General features: G+C 39.7%; 2 protein-coding genes and 1 pseudogene across 7 annotated transcripts in view; all 3 read right to left on the bottom strand.

Moving 5' to 3' along the window:
* Positions 1–398: 398 nt before the first annotated feature.
* mcfd2 (multiple coagulation factor deficiency 2, ER cargo receptor complex subunit) lies at positions 399–10146 on the bottom strand. Of its 6 annotated transcripts, none has more exons than XM_080200621.1 (4): positions 10030–10146; positions 6492–6680; positions 4172–4331; positions 399–3271 (listed from the first exon to the last, which is right to left on the bottom strand). In XM_080200621.1, exons 2-4 carry the CDS (start codon positions 6668–6670, stop codon positions 3140–3142), a joined length of 471 nt encoding a protein of 156 aa, XP_080056747.1. In that variant the 5' UTR covers positions 6671–6680; positions 10030–10146; the 3' UTR covers positions 399–3139. The 6 variants fall into 6 exon arrangements, with proteins under 6 accessions (XP_080056747.1, XP_080056748.1, XP_080056750.1 ...); XM_080200622.1 differs by having other exon boundaries at positions 10013–10126; XM_080200624.1 differs by lacking the exon at positions 10030–10146 and adding an exon at positions 9978–9998.
* Positions 4343–6483, bottom strand: LOC145351027 (small ribosomal subunit protein uS14 pseudogene; annotated as a pseudogene).
* Positions 10147–12943: 2797 nt separating the features above from the next.
* plekhh2 (pleckstrin homology domain containing, family H (with MyTH4 domain) member 2) overlaps positions 12944–24810 on the bottom strand; it is a 117785-nt gene continuing 105918 nt past the window's right edge. Inside the window, exons 28-31 of the mRNA XM_080200620.1 lie at positions 23281–23367; positions 21030–21179; positions 16667–16856; positions 12944–13528 (exon numbers count right to left, since the gene is read on the bottom strand). Of these exons, the coding sequence (XP_080056746.1) occupies positions 16671–16856; positions 21030–21179; positions 23281–23367 (423 nt within the window). The 3' untranslated portion in view covers positions 12944–13528; positions 16667–16670. The remainder of the gene's footprint in view (positions 13529–16666; positions 16857–21029; positions 21180–23280; positions 23368–24810) is intronic.

The raw sequence follows: 24810 nt of genomic DNA, 5'->3' as shown, positions 1-24810 counted from the left end.
GAAATTGCCTGCTAAGATTATTAAATAAGAAGTGTACTGAAAAAAAAAACATTATAATTAAGTTTGTTTAGCTCATTGCCAGAATAATTAAAAGCTATAAACAAACCAAATTTTAGTTCACATTTATTTATAGCTTCTGTTTCTCATCAAATGGAAATATTACATAGCTAACATTCTTCTGGAATTTCCCATAAATGCAGTTGAAGATTATGAAAAGCATTTTAGCTTAGATCCAGCCAGTCATCGTCATTTGAAAGCATTTTGTATCTAAAGCTTGTTCTTAGCTCCTTCATCGCACACTAATTAACAGCTTACGATATTAAATAACATTATGAAAAAAGGCATGCAATTGTTGGCAGTAAAGACTATGATAAAGTGAAATGCAAGAAATCGAGGAGTTTTCTTTTCAAATATTTTATTGGCATTACAGTCAAGCCTCTAAGAGCCCATGGTTATCCTTCATCCAAAGCTACTAATATCAATTTTGGCCAAACTTGATGTACTTTTTTTATGCATGACATTTATTTAAACATGATTGTAATTAAAATTCTCCACAGTTCTCAAAACACAAACCAGCAAAAGCAGTATAAGGATAAAATACGTAAGGATGTCATAGTCTCAAATCAGTATGTGTGCAACTAAATACACTGCTCCCACAGGTAAGCTGTAACTGCCTGCAAACTGCAGTGTGAGCTTGTGAATAAAAAGTTTTATTGAAAGCTCCTAATTTTGTTGATAGGTCTAAATTTACAAGTGAACTTTTCTGCCTTAAAAAAAGGATAAATAACACCAAGAGACTGTGTAACAGTTACAAATTGAGCAAATCAGGTTCAAGATAAAAAAAAGGAAAACTCCAAAATAAGCATTTTGCTTATCTCAGTACATTTCAAACAATATCCCAACACTTAGAATACCCATGAAAAGTTTGAGATCAGAAATTTAAGCGTTTCAATTCATTCCTGCTTGTCACGTATACGATTAAGCAAATATTCACCAAAGAAATTTTGATGCTCAAGTTCTCTTTCCTTTGAAGGTGAAATCAGGACAAAGCAAAATACAAGCATTATTTTAGCTGGTAGTTGTAGCACAGTTCAAAGGATGCTATACTCAAGTCTGTTCGCAGGTTGAAAAAGCTGTTAAAAATGGATATTGAAACACCCAACTTTCCAAACTAAGGCATAAAGCTTTAAAAAAAGTTATGCTAAAAACTTTTATTAAAAACACTGATTACCCCCCCCAAATTGTTTTATATTCATGAAATTGGGTTAGCATTCTTTCCTTATCCAAGTAGTTTTCATTTAACCAAATCATTTTCATTTCCATTACTGCAATTGCAGATCACCTTCTTTGCTGTGATACAATTCCAGACCCATGACATTTCTCATGTGACCATTCTTCATTTGGGAGGGTACTCAAGTACCAATAGCAATTAGGCCACAGATGTACATGGATCCCAGCTGATTGTCTTCCTTTACTTCAGAAAGTGTTAACAGGAAGACACTTACGCAAAAAAAAAACATTGTGGGAGAAAAGAATCAGAGGTCAATACTGCAAAGGAAAATTGTAGCTTTCTATTAGATGATCTAACTATACAGAATCACCACCTGTGTACAACTTTGCCAAATATAACACTTCTACAAATATGCCATCTGAAATCAGTATATTGAAAGAATTGATAGAAAATGCTGTCAGTATATGAAATTTGTCACCTTCTCAAATACAAGTATGAACAAGTTGCACCAAGTTAAAAGAATGCTAAAGCTATGAAAACCAAGTACAATTAAGTTACTATTCAGCATTTTAACTGGTGCATATGCATGGGACAGAATGAGCGAGGTAGTACATTTCATCCAAGGCACATTTAAACATCTTTGATCCACTTCACATACAAACTAGAATTCCGCTTTTTTCATAGATCTCCCATAAAAAGGTATTGAAATTGTGGTGTGTGAATATTACATGAACACTCTACATCTGTATGATATTCATGGCTATTTTAATGTTTGTTATAGAAAAAAATTGCCATAACTCACCAAGTATCTGTACACTCAAGTACAAACAGCATAATTTCAAAGCTGAAGTTTGTTATAGTTACCACCCACTGCTTTCATCACCAAATCAGTTAAAAATGTGCAACAGGTTCCAACATATTAATAATACAAGCTTTTCAGTAAGCCAATTTTAAAATTGTAATACATTTTATAGACATAAATGATGAAGATTCTGCCCACTTTCTTGTAAACACATTAGTTTACAAACAAACACTGACATTCTATATTCCAAAGACCACAGAACTGATTAAACTCAGTCAGGAGCAAATAATCTTCATTCTGCTTCTTCTGACAGTTCAGCAGAAACTAGGAACTGAAGGTGAAGAATGATCAGTGAAGCACATTCTGTATCAAAATGTTAGACCAATAATTTAAGGTTGTATTCAACTCAAAGAAGTAGGTTAACAGCAAGGTTTCTTAGCTATTGTTATACAATATCACTGATCTCCTGGAACTCAAAGATCTTTACATTTAAAAAGCTTATTCCACAAACACCACCTCATATAAAGTGAACTGTACAGTAGTAATACAACTAGGGTATTTACTAATCGCCTACATATAAATTGCAGCTTATGAGACAAAACAGACAAACTATTAAATATCTTCATGTTTAAAGAACTACTCTCTTCTAATCTATTGATTTTTCCCAATACAGCTAGAAACAATTTTGACTTGCGTAACTTGGAAAAGTGATAACGTTTTAAATACAAAATCATTTTATGGTGATGGTCTAAAGTGACATGTCAAGACTTGAATTATTACTGTTTTATTTACAGTACAAATGCCAAAATTTCACAATATTGAAACATTGGAAAGCAACATTAACACTGCTCTTGTACAAGTTTCATTTTTAAATTGCACAAAAATATTTATAAGCATCCAGTGAATGTTTAAAAACATCTGAGTTTGCAATTCTGTACACAGCAGAAGTTAAAATCTTCCGGTTTTTGGAGACTAGCAAACTATGATTGGCTCAGTTGTTATGGAAATAAAGTTAACTGATCTTTACCAATAATAAAAAATATATTTAGTTGTTTCCACTATGGTCTTTATAAAATGGGAAATATAATTCCATGTGTGTGTCCTTTTTACTGGAGTGACTTTGCAAACTCAGCATAATCAATGTATCCATCATTATTTTTGTCATCATCTCTCAAAACGTCATCAATTAAACTAACAATTTCTTCTTCGCTCATGGGCTGTCCTTGGCCTCCACTTTCCTGCACAGAAAGATAACACAAAAAAGAATGTATGAAGTCCAAAAACCAACAAATGGCACAATTTGCTAAACTACAAATATGCATAATTTAAAAATATTGAAATAAATATTTTCAATTGCATATTTTACTAGATTCAAAAGAAGATCTGTGGAAGAGGCTGTCTCTTTACAGAGAAACTCATCTAAACTGCATGTACTTCTGCTTACAAATTTGGAACCAAGTACTTTAATTAGCTTAATGTATGCTATTCCAACATACATATTGACATATATCATCATAGTGATAAGGAAATTGTGAGCCAAGTTCCCAGACCGCTATTGATGAAAAGTACTTTAAAAGCATAGCACTGCTGAATTGCTGATGTATCCCAGGTCCTGATAAAAAGCATAACATAACGAAACAGTGAGATGTCCCCCAGCTCCTCGAAGTCTTATATTGAGTGGAATATAACTTCAGATCAGTTTGTTGGACAGACAGCAAGGTACTTACTATGAAAAAAATGCAATCATGAAAAACCCTTTCTCATATCTATTTTCCCTCCTAAAATTTAGCAGCTGTAGGAAACTGCAATTCTCGATACATATGTACAAGCAGAGTCCTCCTGCTCTGAGTACTGAAACCCAATGATGTGGTGCACAAATTAATAAAGACTGAAAGAGCATAATTTGATATACAATGCTTTTGAGAGCACATAATCTGCATTTCATGGATAGGGACACTGTCAGAGTTGGTGCAGATTCGATAGGCCAAATGATCTCTTCAGCATCGTAAGGATTCTATGAAAAAGAATCATAGTTGCTTTCAATTGCAGTGAACAACCAAATTGCACACACACTAGGAGAGTCCTTGATTTGATCAGTTTGTACACTAGGGTAGCTGAATGTTCCTCGCACATATTACCTCTTTATGTACATGTGTAATGGCAGATATTAATTCCAATCCATCAAGAAGATTATTCCCATCATAATCATGCATTTTGAAGTAATGAAGTTGAAGTTCTTGTGGTGTCATCTCAGATTCTGGTTTGTCTATCACACCATCTAAATGCTCCATAATATGACTGCAATATTAATAAAATCACATTATTAATAGTGCAATTCCAATTTAACAATAGTATCATCTATTGATTGAGAACTCCTGCTGTGAAGAGTGTTCTGCAAATAGCATCAATAATGAAAAATTTGCCTGCTAGAAATACACTTCTCCTACCTGATTTACAGAAAATACAATCTTTTCACAGGAGGATTTGAACAAAATTCCAACATCAACTTGTATATTGTCTTGATCATAAAAAAACACATTAAGGCATATTCAATTAAAATTAACGCTGAATCCAAGGGGAGATGGGAAAATATTAAGATGTGAACTGAACAGAATATTGGTCAGAGGCAAGTTTTAAAGGAAGGTCTTCAAAAAGATGGGAGATGGCAGATGGCAGATGCTAAGGGTGGGAACTCGAGTGTGGGGCTTAGAAATTTAAAGATAACTAAATTATGGAACAGGAGAATCTGAAAAACAGGTCAGACTGGGTTTATGACACTAAATTAAGGGAAGCAATGCTAATTAGCTTTCTGGAATGTTAAATCATACTTTAAGCCTTTGCAGCCAAAATGATTAAAGATATTCTGGTTAAATTAATAGCTTCCATCTATCCAAATTGTTTGAAAACTTGTATTTATCAATATTTCAACTGATGAAAAAGAAAAATCAAATCATTAAAAGAGACTTGATAACATTCCCCAGACACATAGGAAAGAGGGTAAGAGAGCCATTATATTAGATCTTCCTCTACACTGTCTAGAACATGTTCTTGCCATCCTGCTTCACTTTGCAATGGTTGCGGTTCTCAGATGCTCCAGATGTGTCCAGAAATTAGAACCTGCAACAATCCTGTGTGTAAAATGAAAACGCAACCAAGTTTCAAATGTATCTGGCATCCTTCCGAACAATTTAAAGTGCTGTCATCTATGTCAGCAGCCAAGACATAGCTACCTATCACAGGCTTGCAGTTGCATTTCTGATTCCTTCCTGCATTTTAAGGGACATGGCCTAGCCGGATGGCTGGCCTAATATTGAGCCCTGGAAGGGGAATGGTAGAAGGGAGAAAAGGGTGGGGTGTATATAACAATGAGCAAAACGGAAAATAAAAATCAAGTTGCTCCTTCCTTACAGGCGCTATTGAAGCAAGATGCACTGTTCTATTAGGATATTCAGTGGGCAGCTATAGAGAACATTGTAAGTATGTGCAATATTACAAAGGGTCTTTTACTGTGTATACTTCTATTTTTTAAGGAGCAATGGGAAAACAAGGTATATATATTGGAACAAGCTACTGTTGTCGCAATGGAATTTAGATGGATCAGTACACATTAAATCTTGTAGGATACTTCAAATCAGCTAAATTATTCCCAATATTCACTTAAGCATCAATGCACACGACATACATTTCTCAGACATAGGCAAAGCTTGGAGAGAAAATCTACTAATAGAAAATGTACAAAGTAAAAGTAGTTCCATTGTTACAATGCACATGCTTACAATTACTACTTTATTCTCAACTCAGTTGAGTTTTTTTTGTTGTAAATTTTATTTATAAAACTGGAGCATCACAAGTTTGCTTCTTTCAGGCAAAGACAGTAAAAGTTGTTCAATAAATGCTGCTATTTTGTACTGCATTAGAATGCACTCCTGCTCCTTTTGCAATTTAGTCCAGCTTGACGAAGCGCCCGATGTCTTTCGCATATTGTCTGAAGCACTGGTGGCACACGTCGAGGCTGTATTTCCAGATCAGGCTGTGTCGGTTTGCATACACATGACATGAGTGGGAGCCCTGGCCGAATTTCCTGGGGCGAGACCTGTAAAGCTGCTGATGACCCATGGTGGCATGGCAATATAGTTGCACATGTCTTACAAGCACTCGTTACATGATGCAGCATATTGCAACCCCCATTATGCACTAATTATGTACTGGTTATTGGGACAAAGTTTTGCAACAATTCTCAAAATTGTGCAGCTGGGTGGGGAGGAACTGATGTTGTTGGTTTAGGAGGACAAAAAAAGCAAGCGAGCAACATGGAGACAAAGAGGCAGAACATTACAAGGTCAATTAAAATGTTTAATGGGAATGGCAAATGAGCGAAGTTACCAGTCAAGTGTAAAATACTGTACTACTTTACTCTCAAGTTATTCTGTTACGCTGTAAAAATAGTGAGTTACATACTCTTTGTCTTGAACAAGGTTCTTATCTAGACGAATGTTCGGTCGATGACCCTCAGTGACTTCAACATCGTGTGGCAAATGGCCTTGAGCTAGAGTTGAATGCAGATTCTGTCTGCCCCATAGGACAAGACATAGAAACCCTATGAAGCAGCTCCTCACAACTCTACTCCAATATAACATGTTGCAGATCCTGTATAACAGTGACATAATGAGTTTATTTCAAAATAGGAGGACTATACTTGAAACCCTTAAATTTGTACAATATAATAAATATTTTTGTGTCCTGTGATAGCTTAACCTGGAAAAAGTGTGCGTTTTGGTTAAGAACTTGAGTTTAGGAGATTTTTAAACAGGATAGTGCATTATTAGTGCAAAAGTCATCTGACTTTTTGTTCAATATGTTCTTCGATTCAAGTTAACCAGACAATACTGAATATGTTGGCTACATTTTTTACCCATAGCGTACACTGATTAACTTGACATCATTTATTGTTTAATTTTGCATCTACAAAACACCTTTAACACAGTAAAACATCCCAAGCCCCTTCACAAGAATGCTAATGAAATCTGATACTGTGCCAGATAAGGACATACTGGAAAAGGCAATCAAAAGTTTGGTTAAAGAGATATATTTCAATGAGTATCTTAGAAGGAGAGCGAGGGACCATATGGAATACACAGTAGCCAGCTTGCTTACAAATCAGTAAACCTCAGGTTAACAAAAATCAAAGCTCAAGTTCCAACAAATGGAGCCAACTGATCAGTCATGGCCAGCATTCTGGAATAATGCAGATCTCCGTGGCTCAGGTACCTGATTGTCAAGATAGTCAGAGCCTGTTCCAATCTCAGGAGCCAATTCACCTCCTCCTTTCAAGGAGGTCATTAGTGATTACTCAACTGACCACCTATTACAATCCTGTTAGGGAGTGTTAATGTTTAAAGAAGAGATCAGAACATTCTGCAATCAACTGATGGAACCACACCACAAGTTTCATAAATTAACAAAACAAAATTTATTGAATAAACAAAACTTAAACAAAAAAAGACTTTGTAAGCTTACTTGGGCCAAATAATCACATATAAAGATTTGTGCTATAAACACAAATTCTACTTTTCACCATTGCTTCCCCAAAAGGCTCATCAAACAAAACCTTGAAGGTTTGTTCTCTTTTCTTGGGACCAACCCAAAATGGCTTGTCACAGACGTACAGAATTAACTTTTCTGTTTGTGTTCCAGCTATTCCTCAAAAGGTACAAACATAGGGATCCTTTTATTAGCGTTTGGCCAAGTGATCCTCCAATTTTTAAAAAATACATGGCTGTGGGGTCTTCAGTTTCTTGTTGTAGCTTTATTCATAGAATGTCTCCAACCCCTCCCTCCCAACTCTTTCCAAGCTAAATTATTCAAACTGAGGGTCTTCTGCCACAAGGCTGCGAGAACCACCATAGATATTTACCATTAGTTGCAAGCTACAACAAATCTTCTAGCTGCAATTCCCTCACAGAATGCAAAATTTAAAAAGCTTCAAATTAAGGCTCTCCCTGAATCACCACCTCTATTGCAACATGATTGTCTTGACCTGTTCAAGAAGAAATGCAGATTAATTACTTCTGAATTCCAAAGTTTTCCTTGATTCTGGGAAACCATATTAATAGCATATTTCTAACAAAGACAGCACAATGCTTTCTAGACTTACTGACACAATTACAAAGTTCAGAGAAAGTTCCTTGCTGTTTATGATTTTACTTTTCTAGTTCTGACCTCTTCCAAGTCAACATGTCCCCCAACCTTTTGATTGCGAATTGGAAACATTCAACTTGCACTGAAAAGTTCAATTACCAAAAGTTATATTCCTCAAACATATACATTAGATTTCACAACATACTGCAGCATTGAATCCCTCCCAAAATGTTATTTTATTGCTGTTTGAAGGACACTGCTATGTGCAAATGGACTGCCATATCTGCTTCATGTAATAACTGTTCTTAGAAATGTAATTCATGTAAAACACAAAACATTTGACAAATTCAAAAAGGCATTCCACTTACATAAATATGTCATTTTAACCAGAAAGCACATGCTAGGAACCACAGTTTGTGACGAGCAGCACAGCTCACCATACAAAGGCACTCCATCAATCTCCCAACTACTGACTGAACATGCATCACAGAAATCACAGTACTGTTACAGCATAGGAGGCTATTCAGCCCCCATGCCTGCCCCAGCTAGAGCCTTTGGAACAGTGGGTCAACCTCAGTCGTGGTTACATGTCTGTAAATAGTCACCCAAGCACAAAGACATAAGCACATCTGCACATTTGCCTCCAAGATCATTCCAAACCTTTTTCATTGAGCCTACTAAACTTAGATGACTTCCTCCAATGTAGAGACAATGACACAATCATGGCAGCTGGCCAACATTCGACAGTTTCCTGCAGCACTAACTGCTGAATTGAACAGTTTGTTGCACTGGGGCCGTCTCAGTTTTGCAGTGTCACTTTGAACCTAGTTGCAAAATAATCCCAGATATTAATCCCCACCCCCCCATATCCTGAAAACCAGGACAGCGAGCAACTAGTTGTTCTAGTAATTCAGGAGACACACACAATCTCAGATGTTTCAATAGAGCCAAGGATGACCCACAAATGGAGGGTCACCCTGACTCAAAAATCAGGTGCAGAAGGGAGGGGGAGGGGGTCGGGGTCACTCTTGACTTGAAATCAGATCAGGTGGACCCCTCCCCCCAAACATCCGCTCTATTCTCTGACAACAGATACTAATCAGAACAGAATGACTACAGTGCAGGAGGAGGCCATTTGGCCCTTCAAGTCTGTGCCAACTCCCTGACAGAGCATCTTAGGCTGGTCCACTCCCTTCCCCCCATCCCCCCCCAGACTTTTCAGGTCTGCTGAACTTTTCCAGCACTTTGCTTTTGTTTCAGATTCCAGCATCTGCTGTATTTAACTTCTATCTGAAAGGAGAGGTTTCAAATACTGGAAGAGACGAAGAAATTAACTGACAGGAAAATGGCGGGGGGGGGGGTGGATTTCAGGATGAATCCTGGCATGGGAAGGTTCAGAAGTGGAGATAGGAGTGAGGGCGAAGGGGGATGCAGTTTTATTCAGTTGACTGACTCCCTCTCTCAAAGTCCACTCCCTCCACTTCACTCCTTCCACTGGAGGCTGAACTCAGGATCAGCGAGGCAGACAGGCAGCCAGCGACCCACCCCCCTCTCTGATTGGCCCTCCCCTCAACATTCCAAGCAACCTTTGTGACGCCGAACGCCCTGACTGGCCAGCGTGCCTGTCCGGCATCCCTCCCCTCACACAAACAGAAGCACTCGGCTTAGGTTGACGGCATCAAAAGAAATTACACACAAAAAAATGAAATAACGACTACATCGCCTCACGAATCAACCCTCTGGCGTTAAACTAACTCGTCAAATCAGGTAACCGGGGGGGGGGGGGGGGGAAACGAAAAAAAATACAACCACTATGGCGGAATTGACCACGATCAACGGACCTCTCGCCGCCACTTACGGGTGCTCAGTTTCTCCAGATCTTTCCCCTGCTGCTCCTCCCTCGCGCAACGTCCGTTATAAACCCGCGCCACTCGCTTCTAAACGCTTCTGTTCGAGAAGGAAACCTTTGACCTTACTAGGCCCCGCCCTCTGGGAAGTCTGATTGGCGGGGCCTTCCCCCCATCCCGTGAGTTGGGGGCGGGGAGTACTTTCGGGTGCGAGTTGGGGGCGGGGCCGGAAAGTGGCAGCGTGCGTGGCAGCTTTTCCAGCCCGCCACGTGTGTCTCCCAGATCCGCTGTTGCTTGAGCTGATTGTAGCGTTGTTGATGCATATCGCACTAAGCACACAAAGAACAACGTCTCTATCTCCGTCATAAATCGTGGAGATGCCGGCGTTGGACTGGGGTAGACACAGTAAGAAGTCTCACAACACCAGGTTAAAGTCCAGCAGGTTTGTTTGGTAACAAGTGGCGTTTGCAACCAAATAAACCTGTTGGACTTTGACCTGGTGTTGTGAGACTTCTTACTGTGTTTCCCTCATAAATCAACAGACTTAAAATGAAGAGATTGGGTAAACATCAACCACTGATTACGTCTTCTCCACCATCCCCCCCCCCCATAAACCATAACAGAGAAGAAAAGACCAGACAGAATTGTCAGAAAGTACACTTAGCACCTTAAATGATAACAACCTAGGAACAGATTACATTGTATTAGCTGGGAAAGACACTGGAGTAATGATGTAAATCTGGACAAGTTAAAAAAAAACTTCAAGAAAATAGGTTTACAGAAAATTTTCCAGCCTGACATGTTGAGTCAAGTTGAGATCACACTAAAGTAAAATGTCCCTTCAAGGGACCCTATCTCTTCAAGGTCAGGCTTTGACATTTCCAGCCTTCCCTACTTATTGACTCTCCTACACCTCCCTGCAGCTTATCTGAAAGAACCTCCCTCTCCCTGCAGCTTTGACTGCCTCTGTTCAATTTCTTGGGCCCAATTCTTCACCCATTAGCCTAAAGTCTCACCTCTTCTCTGCTCCCTCAATGATGGCCTAGCTCCTCATTTATTACAGTCAACAGATCAACTTTCTGCTCGACTTATATTTCATAAAATCCCATAGAATTCCTGCAGTGAAGGATGAGGTGATGTGACCCATCAGGTCTGCATCATCTCTCCAACAGAGCATTTTGCCTAGGCCCACCCCCTCCATCCCTGTAACCCCATGTATTTAACCAGGTAAACCCCTTAACCTACACATCTTGGGAGTTTGCTTATCATCTTTATCATATTTTTATCTTTAATTTCATCATATTTGAGATGAGGTACATGTTAACTGCCATATAATGCATAATATTTAAAAGCAATCTTGTTTAGTGTGATTCTCAATATCACACTAAGTACTTGGAATAGGAATTGATCGGTTACTTGTATATTAACACCAAGGGGGCGATCTTACCACTGCATCTCTCTGACCAATGGGTGGGGCAAGCCAATAAGATTTCGCGAGAGTTGAGGAATCAGGTTCGCGATCAATTTCTTGCCTCTTGCGATCTTACAACACCAGATATCCACCGAGGTCAGCCTCACACTCATTTCTGACGTGAGGATGAATAAAGTAAATTTAATTTACATATTTTTAACATGTAATTAGCAAGCACAGGTCACTATCACCCAGCATCATTTGCCTCTGTGGTCTCACAAGGAAAAGTTCTCTCTGGCAAGAATCACAGCTGGCCCCAACGTGGACCAGTCGTGATGGCCTTGCCTGTAGAAATGGAAGCCATGAGGGATATTGGAGACAAGAGGGGTGCCCCTTGGGCAGTGCCAGCTGGGCACCCTGGCACTGCCCACCAGGCACCCTTGCACTGCCCACTGCCAGCGATTGGTGGGGGAGGGATGGGTGATTGGTCTGGGTGGTGGGGAAAACGAGATTTCCGGGCAAGGTGGGGCTCGCGATTGGCCATAGGCCCCACAATATTCAGGATGGAGGGGTGTAGCCTGGGTCTGCATATGCGCAGTGGCGTCCTCTGCTCCTACAGCAGGGTTGTTGGCAATTTAAGCCCCTCCCCCTCCCCTTACAGATGAGAAATCATTTAACCCATTTTTTCTTGCAATAAATGGATAAGATACTGGATTTGAACTTGTCCATAAAACAGGACAGAAGCTGTCCCGTTTTCACGCCTGTCCTTTACTTAGAATGTTTTGCTCAGATTCTCTGGCCAAGTTTTGATTTATGTTCTAGTCAGCTTAAGGCATTTTCATTCAATATTGTTTGAAGAGATTTAATAGTTATTAGGCCAAAAATCATTAAAGATTCTTACGTTCAAATGGCGTAACCAATGCACAGGCAGGAAAATTGGCAAGGTACATGTTTGAAGCCTATGACACAGGGAAGGATGATGCTGATTTGAATACCAGTGTAAATATTGTTGAAAATCAGATCCTACTGTCTTAATAGGAGTACAATTTACCAAACCTATAGATTGCCATTACACAAACTTTCATTAATAAGTGAAAATTGTGATTAAATATCATCTGTCATATAGTATATGTTTTTGCGACAGTATTTCTATTTTTAATGTGTTAAACAAGTTTTTTTTGTATTTTGTCACTGTGCACATTTAAATTAATAGCATATTAAAACAAGTAGAAACCATTCTAAACTTAGAAGTGCTTCATTTATTAAGTGTTAAGTAACTCAGTGAAATGACCAGTTTGCATTTTCATTCAAATATATAGCACAATAAATAATTGAATATTGGCTGTGCATTAAATAGAATAATGACTAAAACAGATTTAATGGCATGATACACATTAAGACCATACAACTGTCTGGAGATGCATGCCAGATCATCTCATACCATAGTTATACAATTATCTATGTTCTTAACAATCATTTAAAAAATACATAGTTCATTTTGCCAATTTAAAATTGAAATAAGGTATATATATATATATATATAAACAAGCTTGTGCAAACAAATTATAATTAGTTACATAATCGTATGTTTTAATATTCCAAATTAAACTTAGCTTTCTATGAAACAGTGGATATTAATATTTTATGTGCATTCTTGTATACATGGAACTCCATAGCACATCGAACCTAATATACAAATCTTACAAAACATGAGAAAAATGTTTGACATTCCAAGACATTAAAATGCCTCTGTATGCCAATTATTCATTAACAAAGAGGTCAAATTATGTTGTAAAATAACACCACCTTGAAAGGAAAGTACAAAATTATAGAAATGGCTGAACTGTTAACATTAGTGCGCATCAGTGCTAAAATTGGAGTGTATATCTGGGGTTAAAGGCTCAGTGATAATTCCTGGGACAGTGAGTCTCACATTGCTTCTGTTTGACATTAAACAGAGGTTTAATCAGTTGTGGTGTTAAACTAAATTTGTTTAAAAGTCTCCTGAATCTGTTGGATACTTTTTACATTTAACCTGCTGGAAATAACTTAAAGGTAAAAATAAAAAAATCTTCAAAACCCAGCTAATCTGGCAGCATCTGTGGAGAAAGAAAGATTAATGTTTCAGGTCCAATATAACTCTTCTTTGGAATTGCATTAAGTTAAACATGTTTACAGTGAAAATGTTTTCATTGGCATATTCAAATTTAAATGCTGGGATATAAATTCTGTGTATACGCATAAGTACATAGAGTTCTCTTTTACGTAACATAAATCAAGCATATTTGGAGTTTAGGAGGAAAGCTCAAAGGAGCACTGGAAATAAATGTTGATAAAATAGAAAAAGACAAGATTGTAAAGAAGAAATAACATCGGAAAACAAATAATCTGAAGTGATCCAGAAAATTCTATTGCTGAAAAGATAGCAATAGAAAAATCATACCACAAACATCTCCTGTACCACTATGACTATGATGAAAGAGTAACTTCATGGACAGACTTGTGACATTATCCTCCAGTAAAATAGGTTTTTACGAATGAAAGATAGTCAATGGAGATGCTGGGTTGAATTCAAATGTTTGAATTCTTCAAATATTTATCCAAAAACACAAGTCTGTTAAGGTGCTGACAAATGGATTACTATGCTGTAGAATAACCTGTACGAATTAACCTTTTACTACCGGAGCATTCTTTGTTTTCCTTCATGCACTAAGTCATGGGAAAGATGACAACTAGCATCAGATTATGATTTGCTGCTTATGAACAAAATTATGTAATATAACTTTATGAATTGTTTTCCTTAACTTAACAGGGCCTAGTCACATAACTATGTTAAACTCTCAGTAACATTTTGACTCCTAACACAAAAATTAACTGAGAAATATTCAACACAATGACACACAAGTTGGCTGTGGCTGTATAATTTTTCTTGGAATACAGTTCATTCTAAAGGAGTGATATGCAACCGGCAGGATTCCAGTAAAAACATACTCCAGGACACACATCAGAATACTGTGACTATGTTGAATTTTGATTTACTTCACTCATTGGAAAGAGTTCCCGCTTCAATTCCAACAGAGCTTTCAATTCAGTTTCTATTTTGAATTAATTCTATAGATTGCTGTAGTAGACATGAAGATACGGAACAATAATGGTGGACTATTTGACCCTAAAATTATGTCATATTTATTTTTCCCCATTCAAAATCTGTATGGATACAGATTTAAATACAACATAATACAGCGCAATGGGAGCTTCACATAATTTAACATGATACAATAGTATTTCTGTTCATTGCTTCTTACTTTAATTTCAAGGGTCAAACACAGCTAATAGTTACAAACCTGGACAGTTACTGGACCAACATTTTGTTGGCTATTGTTCTTTTTCAGGTCTTTAGAAACAATAATCAAGAGGACTGCTCATACCACACTAGCCTGATGTGTTATGGGAAAAAAATATTAAGGTACTTAAGTGAACACAATATACTAGATATGCTGAGGAAGAATTTGCTGAGGCACAGCTATTTGGGGTTCATTTGAAAGAACAGTCTATAGGTATTAACTTACAATAATTATGAATAATAAGAGGAGAAAACTCCTTAGGCTTTGAGCAGAAAAATCATAAAACTCCTTTTAAAGAATGGGGACTATACTGGATGGCCCTTGGAAACAGGAGCAGGGATCCTGATGTGCTATTAACCCTACACCTGTTTATTACAAGACATGCAGTACATGAATTTGGTATTGTCTATTACATAGCTCTGTATTCATGCCAACTATGCTGTCTGTTGCTGGATGCATCAGCTGAAGACCAATATCTTGAGAGGCTAGAACCATTTCAAGTTGATCTGCACTGCTGATAGAAACATAGAAACCAAAAGCAGGAGGAGGACATTCAGCTCTTCGAGCCTGCTCCACCATCCATTTTGATCACGGCTGATCATCGAATTCAATATCCTAATCCCACCCCCCTTCCTCCCATATCCCTTAAACCCTTTAGCCCCAACAGCTATATCTAATTTATTCTTGAAATCAGAGATTTTGGCCTCAACTACATTCTGTGGTGGTGAATTCCACACATAGCTAGCCTGCCACTCTAAAAGGAAGAGGTGCAATGTAGCTGGAGCAAGTCTGTGAGCCATAGTTGAAAATAATCTGACCTGGGATACAATGAGAAAGACAACACAGGGGAGAGAGCAGGCTCCAGGGTTATGAGATTTTTGTCTTCATGTCCTAATCTCCATGATGCTGGTCATTATTGGGATGCCCATTGCTGAGGCTAATAGCCAGTAATGGGGCCGAAACCATCAAAAGGTAAAAGTACCCTCACACTTTTCTCTCTTTCTCACACCCCATTTTTCCCTTATTCCATACTCTGCTGATTAACAAGTTGTATTTGGTTTAAGCATGTTCTTCATATTTTCCCCAAGTTCCTGTACTGCAACCTTACACTTGTTTTTTTTTCAGATATCCAGGACATATAACTAGATCAGATGGTGAAGGAACACCAAGATGAAAGTGATGATAAAGGCTGAACACCATGGGGACGATCTTACCAATTCGCCCTTACCGACAATGTGAGCTGGTAAGATCACGAGAGCCGAGAAATCTGATTCGCGTCCAATTTCTCGCCTCTTGTGATCTTACTGGCACTGGATATGTGGCGAAATCAGTCTCTTGCTGAATGCTATTTAGAATGGCATTTAAATATTACAACTGAGCTCGAGGTGCTATCAGTTGGGCTCACTTACCTCTATGGCCTCGCCAGTGGAAGTTCTCTCTGGCAAGGATCACATATGGTTCCCCTTAATAGGGACCAGATATGATGGCCTTGCCAACAGAACTGGAGGCATTTGGGAATCCCCTGGGAGATTGGGGGCAAGGAATGCCCCTTGGGCAATGCCAGGGGAGTGAGGCCTGAGGAGGATGGGGCCAGAGGCTGGTCAGTAATAGCTAGGACATGAAAAGCATAACACTCACAGTATTTCATAGCTTCCTGTCCAGAACTAGAGCCCAGATTATTAGACAAACAAATGTAAACATTTTGTTGTTAATTTGCTTGAATTATTGCCATTAGCCTGTAGGAAACACAGGATTTCACTGATAGCAATTAAAATTTCAGATGCAGTGAATTTTTACATGCGTTGCCTACAAACCCTTTAAACATTTTTTTCAGCCCAAAGGTAGAATTCTAACAGCTTTGTGTAGCAAATATCATTAGGTTTCAATACTAACAATATTATAACAAGGTTGGTTCTTTAGTTGGTCTGGAGTATGAAAGTAATGGTTGACTTCCCATGTCCTTTAATTTGTGTCCTTCCGTGTGAGCAGAAAGTGAAGATGGAAGTGACATGCGGTGAACTGTTGTTTTCTGATGCTGGAAACCATTGATGTAACTAGCTGTCAGCAAAGTGATCTCGAGAATCTGTAAAAAAAAACGTCAGTTCAAGTATATGACAGAATTTTCTCTGAATGCAAATAAGAGGACTGCTCAGCTGTGTCCCTTTAGTCACTAAGTATCAGAGCAAACTAGAGATATAGCACTTGTCATATTTCTAATACAGCTTTATATAGTACTAGGAATCAAAATAAATCACCATGTAACAAATGGCAGAGTGGTTAGCACTGCTGTCTCATTGCCAGGAACCTGGATTTGATTCCTGGCTTGGGGTACCATCTGTGTGGATACTGCATGTTCTCCCTGTGTCTGTGTGGGTTTCATTCAGTGCTCTGGTTTTGTCCAAAAGACATGCTGGTTAGGTGCACTGGTCATGTTAAATTCTTCCTCAGTGTATCTGAAAAGGCGCCGGAGTGTGGCTACTAGGGGATGTTAACAGCAACTTCATTGCAGTGTTAATGTAAGTCTAGAGATAATAATTAACTTTAAACAAGTGAATGGCTGGATATTTTTTCTTTAGTGTTCCTGAGGGCATAGCAAGGAGGATAAACATCTTGACAGTATGTTCAACATACTGTGCCTCTGTGTGCACAGTCACATTTTAGCTCTTCACCTTCCTCCTACTCTGACATCATTTAGCACCGCGCCCCCCCCCCCCCCCCCCACCCCGCATGTTAGGAGACCAGTGAAGGTGGTCCATGAGTGGCTGAATTAACTTTATTGGGGGTTGCAATGCTCTCAGGAGTTCAGGATCAGCCACAATTACTTTGCTGGACAGATCAGCCCTCTACCCTGAGGCCCCTCACAGTACTCTGATGTCCTTTTTACTCATGAAGAAGAGGCTTTTATGTTCCATTTCAAGACAATACCTAGGTCTCCCTCTTCTCTAGCAGTGCTCAGCTCCACTAGTTGATTTGCTATCCATTCATTGCCATGGCTCTCCTATTTCCCTGATCTACTTAAATTCCTAATTTGACAGCAAGTATAGAAGCAATTAGTTAGGATGCTGCTTCATGTAAAGTCACTTTGGTGAGTAAACCAAGGCCAGTGGTATTTGGCACTGCCCTGTGTTCCCAACATTGAAGTCTGGAAACCCACAGGAAAATTCAGCCAGTTTTTCTCTCCCCACAGATACAGCCAGACTGTTGAGTATTTCCAATAATTTTTTTTGCATGTTTTAGCCAATTTATTATAATCATATTTCAAGCATACTTTGCCTAACATATTCCATGTAATGTTTCCAAAATAGAAGACATCTCAGGATGTGAAAAGCATTGCCATTTTAAAATTTTAATTTCTTTTCATGTGACTTACTGAAAAGAATCACAAGGTAAGTTGCAATCCTGATATACAAGATAGTCTTTTCGTTAAAAACCTTTTCATGTTGAAAGTAGCTAATTTTATCCATTTTTGGACTTTAGACCCGAGTTGTTCATTAAATGTACCAAGAAGACAAGAACACACATGTCCTTTTTGCTTAATTGATAATTGGTGCGAGTCAGATTTTTAATGTTAAAGCATTGTTTACACTTACAAAATAACAGGGATCGGTCTTGATATCATCAGAATCTGACTACATTTTAATTTGGTCCTGAGTGAACAAGCCATATCACCAACTCGGGACAGAGGAGATCAATATCAAAAAAGGCTGAAAAGGCGAAAGGGGTGATTTTATCTTCTTGTACCGCCAGCTGATGGGCAAGGTGAGACGGTAAGATCGTGAGACAGTTGAGAAATTGCATCCAATTTCTCACCTCCCATGATCTTACCAGCACCAAATATCCAGCGAGATTAATTTTGTACCCACAAAGGGTGCAAGGTTGATCTTGATATTTAAACGCTATTGGGACATTATTGTCTGGGCTCACTTGCTTTGTGGCCTCGCCTGGGAAGATTCAGTCCGGCGAGCATCATGTATGATCCCCATCAACAGGCCCGATGGCCCTGTCGGTAGGACTGGAGGCCACTGAGGCTCTCCAGGTAGGTCAGGTGTGGGGAGGGGTGCCCCTTGGACAGTGCCAGTTGGTACCCTGTCAATTCCCACAGGCACTGGAGAGGGCCAAGTGGACGGGACCTGAGGGTGGTGGTAAGATAGCCCCCGAAGAACAGCGTTTTGTTAGACCTCAGAAGGAACTCTTAGGCCTCTGCTGTTCCAATCCATTCCTGAATGAGAGGTTTTTGTGAGACACTGACAAATCCCAGTTCCACTATCTATGTATTGTAAATGAGGCCTGATAATTAAAATTGGCACATCAACAATTGCTTCTCATTCCATGTTGTCTTGCCACTCTGCTGAATTCTCCTCTCCTGCCACCACCCCACCAAACCCAACCATGGGAATTTTAACAGGTCTGCAAAGTGAGTTTGGGTACTTGCAGGGAATTAAACTCTAAAGTGGTGTTAGTTTTGGATACTGACATTATCCTATCCACATCCAGGTTTCATCTAGGTGGGTTTACAGGTAAGCAGGGACTCTTGTGCTGCTGACTTTTGTGAGACGCGGATATTGAAATAGTTCACCAGCTGATGTTTTGACCAAAGATTCCAGTTTTAACTGTCAGCACCCGGACCTCTTTCTGAACTCGTCAACAACTCGTCAGGGTCATCAAGGCGAAGGCGTAGTTGAGAATGCTTCTTTAGTTAAACTGGCAAGTTCAGAAACCTTTGATTGGTGAAAAGCTGCAGCCATGTCCAGGCGAGAGGCTGCTCCTCATAGCACCTCTTCTTAGAAGGCGCTTTCATTACATTACAGATGATCGCTGACAACTTGAAACTCATTTCACTCACTTTCAGTTACACTTTCATGATGGCATGGAAGCACTTTACACATGTGATGAGGAACAAGAGCAGCAAACCATCACTGCCAGAAGGAATAGGAGCAACACAAACAGTCTTCTCAGTGACATGCTGCTCCATAAGGCAGAGGAAATGAACATGGTGTTCAGCTCTAGGGAGATGATTACCCACATAAGGTCTAGAGTCAGAGAGGATCATCCCTCTTAACATATCTAACCCTCAGTGTCCCAGGCTGTCATGGCAAATTGTTGTTGATATCTGCAGCCTCCTGGACACAAGCTCAATGCACCAGATGGGCTTGCATTGCCTGTGGTTGTCAAATGCCTCTTACTGGCACACCACTTCCAACCCACGTTTCTGCCTCTTCCCAGATTTGTACGAATGTTAGAAATTACTTGGGTGGCTAGAAATGAAGGATCGTTTGTGGAGGGTGTGGGGAATTAGCCATAGGATGAGGTGCCTGGATTGAGGGGAATGTGTGAGGCTGCAAGATATGTTGACCCAAGAAGTACTGTGCAGGAGAACACTAGGAAAGTCAGATTTGGGGGTTGGCATGTGAAAGTATTATGCCATTTATTGTTATGTGCTCCTGATTCTCTTAGTGCGCTATTTCCAGGTAGGAAGGACCACAGCTGTTGCTAACTTCCTTGGTGTCGTTCATGCACACCGGCTTGGTTTAAGAAGCCGGCCTCTTCTTCTTATCCTTGGGAAAGATCACCTCATTTCAAGCCCACAAATGCCAAAATAGAGAGAGTGAAGAGACCTAGAAGACAACCTTCACTGATGTCCTCGCAATTCTGTTGTCACTGCAGCTTTAGGAACCTAGTCCAGTTCAGCCATTTGTACCCCCACCAGGGACCCATTAATTAAAAATCCTTCCTTTGACAGAATCTCCACATCAGCATCCCCTTTCTGACTGTCTGGGAAACCTGGAATACTTATGCCACGGCAAAGCCCACTGGCAAATTCTGACCCACTACAGGTTTTGCTGTTTACACCGGGACTAAATTCTGTCCATTGAGTTCAATATGCTTTTAGTTGCCTACAATTTCTTCGACTCTATCCCTACACAATCTCCTCTGGCTTGCCATGTCTCACCTCTCATAAAGAGAGTCCTTATAGTCTACCTACTGAATTATACTTTAATTTCCCTCCTCTGATTTCCCTTATACTCCTTCCTAGATTGAAGCTCTATTCCCCAACTATCAAGTATTTTGTTATGTTAATACTTCTATATAAATGTGATCCTATATAAATGATTTTTTTTAATGCATTCAGTTGTCTTTTAGATTAGCCATAATTAAAGAGCAGATACTACATTTGCTGCTCAGTAAACTAGTTATACAGATAAACTGCATTCAATTGTTTTATGTGCAGATATATTCAAAATATAATCATACAAACCTTGGGTTTAGACATGCCAAACAGGAGCTTTTGTGTTGATTTATCTTTTGTACATACATTCTCTGCTGTTTTTCCAATTATTAGCATAAAATCATCACGACAGCCTCCAAAGGCCACAATATTTTTGTACACATATGTCGTTATTAAGCGCTGCAGAATTGGGGAAATAAAGCAAAGTATGGTAATTAGGTACAGCAAATATAAAATTGTATCAATACCTTTTAATTATTGTCTTAGTGACTAATGATGATTACCTTCTTCATACAGGTAAATTTTTAAGGGCGGCTAACATCTAGTAGTCATGATGTGGGAATGCCGGCGTTGGACTGGCGTAAACACAGTAAAAAGTCTGACAACACCAGGTTTTAGTCCAACCGATTTATTTGATAATACTCACAAGCTTTCGAGGGGACTGCCTCTTCGTCGGGTGAATGGAGAGTTCTGGCCTCAGACAGAGCATATAAAGCACATAAACTGTCTGTGCTTTATATGCTCTGTCTGAGGCCAGAACTCTCCATTCACCCGACGAAGAGGCAGTCCCCTCGAAAGCTTGTGAGTATTATCAAATAAATCGGTTGGACTAAAACCTGGTGTTGTCAGACTTTTTACTAACATCTAGTAGGCAGAATGGAAACGGATGGCATTCCTGCCACAAGACTGAATTGAAGGCTGGCAGACTAACTCTGCCTGAGAATGCTTGAATTGCAGTCAGCTGCTTGGTCATTTTTGGAGGACGACTGACCCCTCCAGGGAAATTCTGGGAATGGGGTGGAGCAGGTTAAGGAACCCAGGGCAGCAAAGGTCCAGACTTAACCTGAGAGGCCTTGCTTCTCCTGAGTTATTTAATACTAATTTCTGAATTCATACATACACTATGGGCCTGATTTTATCATTTTCATTCTAAGTGCCGAATCTGGGCATAATTCAGATCGGAGTTAGAAATCTGCTTTTACGTGCCCCCATTAGCGCTCTGCCTGAAAAAAAAAATTATGGGTCCCATTCATGCTGTGGGCGAGGCTTAGCACAGTCGAAACGATTGGAGCTCTGAACTGCGCGTGTGCAGTTAGAAACAAATTTGAAAAAGCGCACCCATGTCAGATCGCTCCCGGGTTACAGAAAACGGGTAAAGCGGCTCGGGAGTGAAAAGCGGAAGCAATGGCCCCCACAGACATCACTTATCCACCCCTCCGCTACCCAGATTGATTGCGACCCCTGCCCTCTCTCCCCCCCAACGATTGCCCGCAGAGTGGCAGTGGACCCCCTACCCCCCTCACCAGAGATCCAGCTGCCAGCCACCCCCACCATTACAGACAACAATCAACCCTCAACCCCCCCACCAGACAATGATTGGCCCCCCTCCCCCTGCCCACCAACAACGATCAGGCCTCCCTCCCCACAAGAATACATCTGACCTGCCCCCTCCACCGACCCACCAGACAATGATCTGGCCTCACTTCCCTCCCCCCCAACCACAACTAGAGAATGATCTGACCTGCCTCCCTCACCATCAATCTGAGTCAGAGAGCCGTTGGAAGCTCTGAACTCGCTTCTTCAGCAGCTGGAGCACCCGATTCAGACTTTTATTCAGCATGTTCATGTTGGCACAATTCCGGATCGGCGAACGTGGCGATAAAGGGGGAAATGCTGATAAAGTTGCGTGGGCAATTGTATTGAAATACATACAAATGCATTTAAATTGCCGTTGCGCCCATTTTGGGTGCGAATCGGATCGCCACCATTCCCGGGTTTCGGTAAAGTGGCCATCTGCATGGACTGCGTTAATGGCCTCACACCCGACTTTATCATATTTTCGTGCCCGATGCAATGGTAAAATAGGGCCCTCTGTTGTTAAACTTAAGATTTCATGACATTTAATTACTTACAAATCTCCAATTGCAAATTAATCGTCAGCAAATAAGACCAACGTCAAAGAGCCATATATTATGTTTTCTCTCATTTTGGAGCCATAGTTCAGTCTAGTTGAAAGAACAGCTGGCAATAACACTTCTATATCTATAGTTGTACTGAATTTTGCAGACTTTTCCTAATATTCTGCTTGCACTGGTGAATCAATTTGTATTGCTTATTGTTCCGGAATTTTATCTTTCAATGGTCAAGTTTTAACTGATCTCTCAACCCTCTCCATGCAAGTACACAGAAGTCATTCCTAATAACTTCCTTCACAACAGAGGAAAAGCCTTTCTTGGATTGAAAATTGTGGTACTATTCTATTAATGGTGGCTATTCTTACCATAGAGTTGTATTCCAATATGCTGATGCCATTCTCATGCACAGCTAACCATATTGGTGCAGTATCAGATCGTGGTTGAGCAATAGGCTACATAAAAATAGAAGCAGAACTATCATGTATCTACAAGACAGCATATGTTAATAACAGAAGAACTTAAACTGAATTAAATTGGTTGAACTGACAATGTGATCTCCTGTTCACCAACCTTCCTTATTACAATGGCCGCATCCCAATTGTCAGTCCTGAGAAGGTAAATTTCAAACATATTTCTATCACTCGTGAAATATGTAGAAAATTGATCATTAACTTTTATGCATTACCCGTGGCTCTCAAATGCCTCTAAGAAAAATTGACAAAGATCATACGTGCTAAGTAGTAATGGTTTTCAGCACATTTTCATGATGTGACTAATCTAAAGCTATTGTTTTTGACATTTTGGTTATCATTCACCACGCGGACACTATAGTTAAGAAAGCCCATCAACGTCTTTACTTTCTCAGGAGGCTAATGAAATTTGGCATGTCCATCACAACTCTTACTGACTTCTACAGATGCACCATAGAAAGCATTATTTCTGGTTGTATCACAGCTTGATGTGGCTCCTGCTCTGTCCAAAACCGCAAGGAACTACAAAGGGTTGTGAATGAAGCCCAGTCCATCACTCAAACGAGCCTCCCATCCATTGACACTGTCTACACTTCCCGCTGCCTCAGCAAAGCAGCTGCATAATCAAGGGCCCCACACACCCTGGACATACTCTCTTCCAGCCTCCTCCTTTGGGAAAAAGATACAAAAGTCTGAGATCACGACTCAAAGACAGCTTCATCCCTGCTGCATCTGACTTCTGAATAGATCTACCTCACATTAAATTGATCTTTTTCTACACCCTAGCTATAACTGTTATGCTACATTCTGCACTCCCTCCTTCCTTATGTATGGTATGCTTTGTACTGCACGCAAGAAACAATACTTTTCACTTTATACTAATACACGTGACAATAATAAAGCAAATCAAAATGTTGGCAGAAGATTCCTCCAATGTGCAGTAAAATCATTCATTATAAAGAATGCATTTATGATTTAGTTACATTTAGACCATTAGTGAATATCTTCCCTTGTAATGTTCCAGGGTTGAATAAGAACATAAGAACGAGGAGCAGGAGTAGGCCATCTGGCCCCTCGAGCCTGCTCCGCCATTCAATAAAATCATGGCTGATCTTTTCATGGACTCAGCTCCACGTACCTCCTGCTCACCATAGCCCTTAATTCCTTTACTGTTCAAAAATTAATCTATCCTTGCCTTAAAAACATTTAATGAAGTAGCTTCAACTGCTTCATTGGGCAGGGAATTCCACAGATTCACAACCCTTTGGGTGAAGTTTCTCCTCAACTCAGTCCTAAATCTGCTCCACCTTATTTTGAGGCCATGCCCCCTAGTTCTAGTTTCTTCTGCCAGTGGAAACAACTTACTTGCTTCTATCTTATCTGTTTCCTTCCCCTTATATGTTTCTATAAGATCTCCCCTCATTC

Source organism: Carcharhinus amblyrhynchos, chromosome 12 (assembly GCF_965287045.1).
Source record: "Carcharhinus amblyrhynchos chromosome 12, sCarAmb.v2.hapA, whole genome shotgun sequence".
Classification (NCBI taxonomy): Eukaryota; Metazoa; Chordata; class Chondrichthyes; order Carcharhiniformes; family Carcharhinidae; genus Carcharhinus; species Carcharhinus amblyrhynchos.
The sequence above is the reverse complement of the archived record's forward strand: the minus strand, read 5'-3'. Positions and strand labels throughout refer to the sequence as shown.